At 35.4% G+C, this 11,893-nt stretch overlaps 1 protein-coding gene across 3 annotated transcripts; it reads left to right on the forward strand.

Annotated features, from left to right (window-relative positions):
- LOC109230825 (homeobox-leucine zipper protein ANTHOCYANINLESS 2-like) lies at positions 4,455 to 11,675 on the forward strand. 3 transcript variants are annotated; one of them, XM_019396272.1, is made up of 9 exons: positions 4,455 to 4,587; positions 5,981 to 6,204; positions 6,289 to 6,406; positions 6,506 to 7,192; positions 7,432 to 7,533; positions 7,612 to 7,824; positions 10,138 to 10,312; positions 10,389 to 10,753; positions 10,866 to 11,675. In XM_019396272.1, the coding sequence occupies exons 2-9, from the start codon at positions 5,990 to 5,992 to the stop codon at positions 11,244 to 11,246; spliced, it is 2,256 nt and encodes a 751-aa protein (XP_019251817.1). In that variant the 5' UTR covers positions 4,455 to 4,587; positions 5,981 to 5,989; the 3' UTR covers positions 11,247 to 11,675. The 3 variants fall into 3 exon arrangements, with proteins under 3 accessions (XP_019251817.1, XP_019251815.1, XP_019251816.1); XM_019396270.1 differs by lacking the exon at positions 4,455 to 4,587 and adding an exon at positions 5,128 to 5,879; XM_019396271.1 differs by lacking the exon at positions 4,455 to 4,587 and adding an exon at positions 5,130 to 5,879 and having other exon boundaries at positions 10,392 to 10,753.

Below are 11,893 nucleotides of genomic sequence, written 5' to 3' on the forward strand. Positions count from 1 at the left end.
TCATTTTATTTTTCAACTGTAATTGTATTTTCACCAACATATATTTTTAGGAAAAAAAATGGTTAAGAATATGAATTTTTTTTTTAAATGGACACTTGGCGTCTCTTAGAATCAAGCACTTACCATCATACCAAAAGCTATAGCTAATGGTAAAGCACAAAATCATTTCTTAACAAGTCACTAAACAAGTGTCATGTTCGACCATGACTTTGACTCCTGCCACCCCAGCCCCTCGTGGGCCTTGCCATAGGCAGGATATTAGTATTATTCAATAATCTCCCTCCCAACACCTGCTTCATGTAACATGTTGCTCCTGGAATCGAACCCATGACCTTACATCTGATACCATTTGTTAGGATCAAATGCTCATGTCAAAAGTTATTGGGTTCACGTGAACCCTTACCTGTTGCACTAAATCCGCCCTTGCAAGTAAGCGTCATGTTTGGCCATGACTCTGATTTGGGCCACCCTAGCCGCTCCGCGGGCCTTTCCATAAACAGGATATTGGCGTTACCCAATAGCGTCCACATGAGTGTTCATGCAAAGATTCAACTTTCACTCACCTCTTTGTTATGTATAACACACATACGTGTCATGTAGCCAAACAGATGTGTATTAGACACCATTGGAGAAATGTTTGGTGTGTTAAACAATTTCCGTGAATTAGAGGTGTGTCAAAAGGATTTCAGTACAACATGGGCAAAGTATGTATATTATGCCAACTAATTTTTATCAGATTAAAGTCACTAAGCTATACCAACTATAGCGATAAAGTAACGAAACCTTACCTACTATAATTTTGTGACTTTATTGTCCTAGTGAGTATAAATTAGATATTCTAATGTGACAAAAAATAATTTTGTATTTTACTTTTATAATGGATAAAATTAGGTTACATTAAAGTGATTCAAATAATTATCTGATTTTACTATGATGATTAATGAGTAAAATTCAGTGTAAAACTCACCCTGTTTGGTTTGGTTGATGCTTGAGCTTAGAATATGCAACTAATCTCCGTATACAGACCCCATTGCCACCAACTTATCAAGCTTCCATATATATTTTTCCCAAATCCATTTAAGGAGAGTAATTAACTACATGACCTGTACTTTTCTGAACTTTATCACATTCTGAATTTCTCGAATCATATTATGTAGATTTATAGGTAATGGAGAAATGCATGTCAATGACGTAGAGGGAGGAAATACCTGCAAAATTGCTAGCTTATTAATTTCCTATGTTTTTTATAGGATGGTGAATCAGCGTGAAATTTATGAATCATACTTCTGGTTTGGTGCACTATGCATGGTCCTATATCTACCCATCATACCACACGCTTTCTGGTGTCGTTTAAGATTTTAGTACGTTCATTAAAAAATATTAAATGTAATATATAGTTTATTAATTAATCTTATTTATTTTTTGACTATTATATGTTACTATTGGAGTATATTATAACCACTTTTACCTCTTTAATAAAGCTACCGTTATTTTGAGATCATTTTTTGAGTTAAAACGACTCTACTTATTTATTTCCCATTTTTTGACATTCATCAGTTTTCTCTTGCTAGTTGAAGGTAAACTAAAGTTCACTAGCTCGTTTATTCATATTGGACCATTTGTTTATTTATATTCACATATAACTCTAAGCTTAGATAGATTCACTAATTTCTAGGAAGGCTTCAAGCTTAAGAAAGTGGGGTCAGAATAATGAATCAGTTGGTCAAATACCAAATAACATGTCATAATCCAACTCAAAAACCACTTTCAAACGAATTTCAGTTATTACTGGGTCGAAAAGATTTTGGTAAAAGTAAAATGTCTCTTTGTTTATTTTTCTTTTTAAAATTTGTTTTTCGTTAGAGATTGGAAATTTATTGCCTATTACTCCCTCCGTCTTGTGTCATATTTTTCTTTTACACGTCCCTTAAAAAATATTAATTAGAAAAGGGAAGGAGTGTTCTACCCTTATTTATGTCTTAAGATATAATCTCTTTTCATTGGATATTTATTCTATTTATGTGTTATCTCTATCTTCAAGAACAATTATTACTAAGGTAAGAAGGGAAAAAGAATAATCAATTTTGTCTTGAACTTCTAAAATGACAAATAATTTGAGACAACTATTTTTAGTAACCACGACTGTAATATAAGACGGAGGGAGTAGTTTAGAGCTTCAAAAAGTAATTACAAATTAATTTGTCGGGCTGCAATCTTCTCGTCACTTCTAGCTTCAATGGTCCCTTGTTTTTTTTAATAAATATAACTCACCCACCCAACGATACAAATTTTGACAAGTTGGGAGGGTATATAAAATTATGCTACTTTTGACACCTATATTTAAATTGGTAAACTTGTATTAGATCTTCAATTAGAATGGATATGTTTGAAGTTTTACAAAGCTTTGAAAAATAACTTCAAATTATTTGAAATTTATGGAGCTCTTGGTTTGGAATCTTTTAATACGTTCAGCTAATTTGATCTTTAGCTCAGATACATAGTAATTAATACACTGCATCCCATATCCCCAACTTTGTTCATTCACTGATTTCCCAATACATTGTTGTTTTATCACTAAGAGACATGTAATAGGATCTACAACTAAGAGACAATAAATTACTTATCCGATTTTAATTGTTCAAAATTCATCATAAAGTATCATAACTCAAAAATATCTACATGCAATTATAACCTACCGATTATTTCAATATATAATGCTAATGATGATTAACGTTGTCGGAATTAATCTTACAAAAGATTATTGAAATGTGATTATAATGAGATTGTTTCAATTCAATCTCGACATCCCAAAATAGGTATATATCGAACACCGAATGCGAAACAAAATAACGAAATTATTTTAATTCAAACTCTAAAATGGCTTTATCAGTATTACATTTTCCGCATCAAATAATCAAGTAACAGAACATTGATTCTCATGCAGTGGTTATTTATGTAATTAGTTCATTCATTAGTCAATTTTCTTGTCGTGTGTTATGATGAATTCATGATTAGTTGTTTGAAAACTTAGTAATTTATTTAGATCCGAAAGTTTACCAAATTATGGTCATACAGTTACTAATTTAAAAATTGCCTGTTTAATTAACTGGACGAAAACTTATTAGTACTAAATATTCTCCATTAATCCGAACTCTCACCATATCCATATAAAAATTAATAAACCAAAAGCAACATCTCTACCAAGGAAACAGGATTAGTTAAAAAGCAAAGGTGAAAGTTCTGAGATCTAAAGATGTAGTTCAAAGTTCAAACCCCATCAAACTTACATCAATTCATGCTATGTAAACACGAAAAGTTTGTCCTCTTTATTAAAGTGACAGATTTTCGGCAAACAAAAGAAATGAACAATAACTTGTTGTTTGACCTAGCTATCAAAAAATATTACTTATACTACTTAGAAATTTCAAATTATTTTATAATTTAATAACAAATTCTCAAATTCCCTAAATAATTCCTAGAAGTTTGAAAATTACATGCCAGTGCAAAACTTTATTGATAATAAGATTTTCATATGTATGAAATAATTAACTTCCTGTTTGGCCATGAAATTTGAGAGGTTTTTTTCAAATTTGTTTTCAAATATCTATTATAAATGTTTGTTTGTAGATATTAATCCTTTTTTCGCAGATTTTGAAAATAAAATCTTCAAATCCCAAAAACATCTCTACAGTAGTTTTTGAAGTTTTCTACTCGCAAAATTTCAAATTCTTTTCAAGTAAAATGCATGTCCAAATACAATTTTAACTTTCAAAAATTATTTTTTATTTTATTTTCAAAAACTCATTGTTTAAGTTTTAACTAAATTTATGTCCAAATGCGAGCTAAATCTTAATTCATACTAGTAATTTATTAAATACTACTAGTACCATTTTTAATTTTTTGTTGGGTAGATAAAAGTAGTACTTAGTACTCCCTCAGTTTCAAATTACATGAGGTACTTTTCAACTTTAAACTTTTTTATTTTATCTTAAAAATAATTCAACTTTAAACTTTTTATTTTACCCATAAGAAGCTTTTAAAATAACATAAATATCATGACCCCATAATTACTCATAAGCTTTTAATGCCACAAATTTTAAATTTTTTTTCCTTAAATTTCGTATCAAGTCAAACTAGCTCATTTTAAACAGTGAAAATAGTAATAAGGAAGTCAAAAAAGGGAAGAAGTGAGACACGCGCCGAGAAGCGCGCTAACTGAAGGAGTCAGAAATCCAGCGCGGGGCGGACATCTCGAACACTGTTTAGGAAAATAGGGAAACCTCAACCCCCAAAATTTCTCTCTCTCAAAAGAGTGGGCCCCCATTTCTCCCCTACTCTATGGAGCTGTAGCCGTACATAGCCACTACTACTACTTCTCCACACACACTGTATTTATTTTCTCTTTTCTTTTACTGTTCTTATCTAAAGTTTCAGTAATTTTCTTTTAGATATTGGATTAGTTGAGTGAACTGGAGGAAGAATTACATGCAGTAGAAGCTCCGTATATTATTGTTTTTTTTATAATATTGAAGGGAATATCGAGACGTGGAACAAATTAAACAATTCTATTGACTAGCGTGCTATACTGTAAGTCAGCTCTTAATCTGCTAAGCGCCATTTTCATTGAATTTAATTCTTGTGCATTTATTTTTTAAACTCCATTAATTTAATCAACTCTCTCTCTTAACCTTTCTACGGGGATCCCAACATGAGCATCTGGAGTTATGGACTCTTGGTTAAGAGAGAGAAACAACTGTGTGTCTGTGTGTATTGTGCGTGTGGATTTTCAATAGGTCCACACAGAATCTGAAGCTTTTGTATTTACTTTACATTATATTCTAAAGTGTTTTTTAACTTTTAGCGTATGAGAAAGTTGATCAATTTAAAAGGTTATACCCTTTTTTTGGATTTTTTATCCGTACAAAAGGCTTTTTTGGTTCGTGATCTAAGAATTACAGAACGAAGAAAGGAGAAAAAAAGGGGGGGTGGGTTTCTGGAGAGTCAAACACAACAGGGTCTTTTCTTCTGATTTTGTTGCTTTCTGCAGTTTTATTTTGTAAGGTATTGAAAAGTCCACTTTTTTTTTTTTTTTTCATTACTATATAATTTTTTTTCCCTTAGGTCCTCTTTTTAAAACCTTTCGTTTTCCTCTTTATGAGACTGCTTCACTGTTCACAATGACAGCTATAAGTGGTCAAAACCCATATCTTTGATTGAATGAAATACTAGGGTTTCCCTTTTTTATTTCGGCCACCCCATCTCTCACATTTGCTCTCAAAGAGAGAGAATAGTAGTAGAAGTAAAGGGAAGGTGCAATAAGGGTTCTTGGTTGTCCTATACCAACCCCTTTTGGTTGTTCTTAAATTTTGTGGGTTTGGGTTGGTGGAGTTATGTTCATTACTTTTTATTGGGCTTAAGGCGGTTGCAAACTTTGGAGTTAAAATCTTATACAAATACTGAATATTACTACAGTCTATGAAAATACTTTACTTGGGGTCTAAAAGTATATATAAATATGAAAAGTTGAGATCTTGAGAAACATAGTAGTATGAGTATTACCATTTCAATAACCATTTAGATAGAAAAGAGTGGCTTGTGTAACAGAAAGTTTTGAGTCTTTTTATATTTGGTAACAAAAGAGGGGGTTTCATTTTGTGGTTATTGGCTAAGTTTTGATGAGTTTTGGAGGCTTCATTGGGAGTAGTAGTGGTGGAAACAGCGGCGGCGACGGTGGTTCTGGGGTATCAAGAGTGGTGGCTGATAGTCCATACAACAACACCATGCCCACTGCTGCTACCATTGCTCATCAATCACAACAACTTGTCACATCACCTTTAACTCAGCCTATGTTTAACTCTTCTCCACTCTCTCTTGCTCTTGTAGGCCTCCCCTTATAAATGATTTCTTTTTTTGCTTGCTCTTTGTGTTCTTGTTACTTGGGTTTTTAGTTGAATTGATATAATCTTGATTTATTTTGCAGAAACCTAAGATGGAAGGTATAGGTGACATGGGTTTGATAGGGGAAAATTTTGATGCTGTTGCAATGGGAAGGTCCTCTAGAGAGGATGAATACGAGAGCAGGTCCGGCAGTGATAACTTAGATGGTGGTGCATCGGGTGATGACCAGGACACTCCTCTTGGTAAATCATCCAGAAAAAAGAAATATCATAGGCACACCCCATACCAAATCCAAGAACTTGAAGCGTATGTATTTTGCCACTCTTATTGTATCTTCTTATTAGTTCGTTGGGATTATTATTTCTGAATTTGTATGTATTCTGCGGACAGTGCTTTTAAAGAGAATCCACATCCTGATGAAAAAGCAAGACTAGAACTTGGTAAGAGACTGACGTTGGAGAGCAGGCAGGTGAAGTTTTGGTTCCAAAATAGAAGAACCCAAATGAAGGTAAATGCTGCATTTGCTTTATTTTCTTTAAATAATTATGCACTTGTGTGAGATTGGTCTCAATGATGATTAAAAGTGAAACTAATGTTGTTGTTTCAGACCCAATTGGAACGCCACGAAAATGCAATCTTGAAGCAAGAAAATGATAAGCTTCGGATAGAGAACATAGCAATGAAGGAAGCCATGAGAAGCCCAATGTGCGGCCATTGTGGTGGTCAGGCAATTCTTGGTGAGATACACATTGAAGAGCATCATTTAAGGATTGAGAATGCTCGGCTGAGAGATGAACTTAATAGGATCTGTGTCCTGGCGAACAAGTTTTTGGGCAGGCCTTTGGGATCTTTTCCTGGTACAATGCCACCTGGAATGGCTAATTCTGGTTTGGAGCTTGCGGTGGGAAGAAATGGCTTTGGTGCTATGAACTCTGTTGACACTGCATTGCCAATGGGGCTTGATTTTGGCAATGGTCTCTCAAGTCCTCTAACAATGATGTCCCCTAGGCCCACCCCAAGCATGACTAGTACAGATGTATCCTTTGATAAGTCCATGTTAATGGAGCTTGCGTTTGCTGCGATGAATGAGCTTCTTAAGCTGGCTGAGATTGGTGATCCTCTGTGGTTTAGAAACTTTGATGGAAGTGGGGAAGCATTGAGCCTTGAGGAGTATGCTAGGTCCTTTCCTCCATGTATTGGCATGAAACCGTCCAACTTTACAACAGAAGCAACAAAGGCAACTGGTACAGTGATGATCAACAGTCTGGCCTTGGTGGAGACTCTGATGGATACAGTAGGTTCCGTCATCCTTATTCCAGTCCAGTGCCTTCGACCCGTTGTTGAATGTGAACATGGTTATCCAATTTGCTTCTTGAAATACGAATTTCCTTTTTATTTAAAGGGTATGCCATTAATGGCTGCCATGTTCTTTTGAGTAAAATAACCTTATCACTTTTTAGTAGAGAAAACAGGCATATTGTTGGTTTTCTTTTGTCTTGATTTCCATGTAATATGCAAGTTCCATTGATGCAGAGTCGATGGGTGGATATGTTCTCATGCATTGTTGGAAGAACCTCTACAATTGATGTGATTTCCAGCAGCGCAAGTGGAAGCAGGAATGGCAATCTGCAATTGGTACGTTCTTTTCATTTTTTTGTTAGAAGGCACTGATCCTATGTTTCTTTTCTTGTAATAGAGCTTTGAAATTTGCAGATCCAAGCTGAGTTCCAAGTTCTTTCTGCTTTAGTTCCTGTCCGTCAAGTAAAGTTTCTCCGCTTCTGCAAGCAACACGCTGAAGGCGTTTGGGCTGTGGTGGATGTGTCCATTGACGCAATCCAAGAAGGTTCCCAACCACGTGAAGCTGGAAATTGCAGGAGGCTCCCTTCTGGATGTATTGTGCAAGACTTGCCTAATGGTTACTCCAAGGTAATTTTTAATTAGTCCTTATATGTTTTCCATTTAGCATTTCACACAAGGCTCCATAAGTTGCTGACAAGCTAGGTGTTTGGACTTATCTTTTGTTGTTGCTTTGTGTATTTATTTGTTTATTTATTCTTAATGAAGGTCTATCTTGTCATTTTGTGTGCACAGTTCTTTTAAATACAACTGCTTCATTCTACTTTTTGTGATGTTGATTTTCTTGACCTTTGCTTCCGAAATATATTTTATTCTCAGCATCTTTTGGAAATGCTGTCAATAAAATAATTTGACAGTTGTAGCCTAAGAATCTGAACCTTCTAATGTTATTTAATTCTGTAGATGCTTCTGTATTCTGTAGTATATAAGTATTATGTTATCATCAAGTTCAAGGCTAGGATTTTTCGTGTTTGCTTGATCAGGCTTCTGCCAGATTAGGAAACGGGTAAATCGAGGATATCAACCTTATAATATTTCTAGATGCCTCAAGTACTTTTTCTGTGCCTTGAACTTGTAAATCTACGATCATTGTATGAAGGCAAAGCCTCGGTAGTTTCATCCTTACTGTATAATCTATATGTACAAGTGAGTGTGATGCTCCGCTTCCCCCCTCCCCTTCCCTTCCACGTGCTTGTGAACCTATGCTTGCGCATCGTCCACTTGTTACCACTAGTGTTATTTGACCTCCAATATATACTTGTAGTGTACTCTTTCAGTCTAGAAATTAAAATAATTATGCAGTTTGTGTAATATATTTTGCATTTTCTAATCTATCCTCTTATTCTCTAATCTCTTCATTTTCTTGCAAAAACATATTTTTTTTTACCTTTTTCACTCATTTATGCTTTCTTTTGCACCCTCTTAAACAATTAAAAAAAGGAGCAACACTAGTCATTTCCCTACAAAACCATAAGAGCTCATTTTTCTGGACAAATTGTTGGACCCTAACTAAAAGTAGGTGTTTGTGCCTTACGATGCATATACCTTCTACTGCAGCCTCGAGGTGTTAAGTGCACTTCGACCATGCTTCAATTAAGCCATTCAAACTATTGAACGTGACTATCTGTGGAGCAAAATAGTAAAAATTTGGCTAACCTTTCTTGGAAGTTTGATTTGGTGTGAACTTTTATCTGTTACTCTAATTTATTTCCATATGTGAAAACAAAATATTCCAGTCTTTGACTGCGAGGACAATTGATAGTTTGTGCCGGTAATAATTTGGGTCTTTTCCTTCATAGTGCTTTGTAAGCCAAACTATTGTTTGCTAAAAGTTTGTTTTCTCATTTATGACATTCTTATTATTCCCTTCTTCCAAACAAGAACGGCAAAATTCAAAGTGTCAGTGCATCTAAGTTTGCTTTTGATTCGGACATGGATTTCTTGTACCTTTTTGAAATAAATATTTCATATTTATAAACTATCTAGGTCCTGTAAAACAATTTTTTTAGTTGAAATTTTTAGAAAAAGGAAGTCATGGAGTAGTTAAAGAATTTTTGTTTATGATTCTATAAATAGTAATAGTTTGATTTCATTACGTTTACTCGATGTGCTCCTCCCATGGTTTGGATTTGTTTTGGGCTCATGCTCACTGCTACCGGGAATGTGCAGGAAGATTTTCCACAAATTTTGACCTACTGCATGTGAGATTAGGTTCAGGATAATTTTCATAGTACCTTCCTATTTTACCAATAGATTTTCAGCTTATTTTCTGTGTGAAGGAATATGTTATATAGTTTTACAAGGAAATAAGAGATTAGTGGTAAATGTTAAAAAAAGAAAGCAGATGATAGGATTCAGATGAAAGGGAGCATTCATTAGGGGTGCAAACATTAAAAACTCACGTTTTTTCGAAAAAGAGGAAATTGTGAAGCAGATCATAGAAGAGGATAAGCAAATCGCAAAATGACGCATACATATGGTTAGGAGGTGCAGCTAACTCTTTGAGTATCTGACTATACTTAATTTATCTAGAAGGAGAAAGAGAAACTTTTCATTGACTTTTGGGAATACATCTATTATGTAATTAATTCAGAGGCGGTCTTTCCTAAATTATTTTGCTTGACCTTCTACTTTTCCATGGAGTACTTATTTGCAATTCTTTTATTCTCTAATTCCAACTTCACGCAAACCAATATTTAATGGATGCACAGATCAATCTATGATCTTTTTGAAGAATATAACCCTTTATTTGTCTCAATTTGCTGGTTAAGCTACATAGGTTGCCTCCACAGACCACTGGATGATTCATGTCCAAAGCTATCTTCATTTACTCAATTTTTATGTGTGTAAAACTGCTAGCAAAATATTAACAGGAATTTTCAGGTTATTTGGATTGAGCACATGGAATATGATGAGAATACCATCCACAATTTCTACCGCCCTTTCATCAGGTCTGGCCGGGGCTTTGGTGCCCAGCGGTGGATTGCCACCCTGCAAAGGCAATGTGAGTGCTTAGCAGTCATCACATCTTCCGCTGTACCCAGTGGCGATGGCGCAGGTACCGCGTCATATTTTTCATTTGAAACACTTAAACCTTGAAATGATAATGGGTTCTTATGGAGTTTCATTATTAGCAGTTGTTAGTCCCAGTGGTCGGAGAAGTATTGCAATGCTGGCTCGACGCATTACTCGCAATTTCTGTGGTGGGGTTTGCGCAACTTTTTACAAGTGGGAACCAATCCAAACAGGGACCGCAGAAGATACTAAGTTGATGATGAGGAAGAGCATTGGTGACCCCGGTGAGCCTCCTGGTATCGTGTTGAGTGCCACCAGGACCATCTGGCTGCCGGTGACACATCAACGTTTGTTTGACTTCCTGCGAAATGAACAAACTAGGAGTCAATGGGATGTCTTGTCCCATGGTGGTCCCATGCACCAAATAGTCCACATTGCCAAGGGTCAGGATCTTGGCAATAGCATCTCTCTCTTTCGTGCTAATGTGAGTTATAAACTAGTGGCTTTTTATTTTGGAAATGTGGCACAAAACTACACAACTTAGTGCACTTACTTTTAACCATTGATCTCTGAATAAATTTTGGCTTGCCTTGCAGGCGGCTGCCAGCGATGCTAATCAAAATAGTATGTTGATCTTGCAAGACTCATGCACGGATGTATCTGGTTCAATTGTAGCATATGCAGCAGTTGATACTGCAGAAATGAATGTCGTGATGAGTGGTGGAGATTCTTCCTGCGTGGCTTTCCTGCCATCTGGATTTGCAATAGTTCCAGATTGTTTTCAAAATTCTAACAACGGAATGCTTGAAAAAGAGGACAATGGAGGTAGCAGTAACGGGTCTTTGTTGACGTTGGGATTCCAAATATTGGTGAATAGCTTGCCTGCAGCAAAGCTCACTATGGAGTCTGTCAACACCGTTAATGCCCTCATCTCACGTACACTTCAGGGCATAAAAACTGCTTTCCAGTGCAATTAATCCGAAGCCAAATTGGTACTATTGGTTAGTTGCATTCCAAGGTTTTGGTCTTTTGTCTTTTTGGGGTTTAACTTTAAAAGTTATATGTCCGAGAATTAACGTGCAACCAAGTGCAGTGCATGTTAAGACTCTAAATGTACAAGGTGATAGAAATGTGGGTTTGAGTCAAGAACGAACCGAGGTGGTTCCTCGTGACTACAATTGCATGATTTTTCAGCTTTTTGTCAAGGCAGCGAGGAGATTGGTGGTTCGGGTATTGACTCTGGTGCCCCATTAATATAAATTGTGTGCTGTTCTATAGCTGTGTGTTTTATCTCTTGTTGAAAAGATGTTTTCGTATGTTCTTTTGGGTGATATATGGTGTAATCACACTCTAAAGCTAATTTGTATGGTGTAATGTGTTGCTTTATATTGATTCCATTGCAAGTCTATTCATATGCCCCTATTTGCGTATGCTGGCTGTAGTGATATATAATTTGTATAGTACTAATATCCCAGTTTGATTGTTTGTTTCTAGTAGAAACTATTACTGATAAATTAAAGCAGTTGCCGATATCAATAGTTTAGTATTCTTGAGAAATAGTGCAAGTATATGTGACTTTCGTGTTGCGGAGAAGTATTATAATAGAGGATAAAGTTGTGAACGA

The sequence above is a fragment of the Nicotiana attenuata genome, chromosome 8 (genome assembly GCF_001879085.1).
Source record: "Nicotiana attenuata strain UT chromosome 8, NIATTr2, whole genome shotgun sequence".
Taxonomy (NCBI): Eukaryota; Viridiplantae; Streptophyta; class Magnoliopsida; order Solanales; family Solanaceae; genus Nicotiana; species Nicotiana attenuata.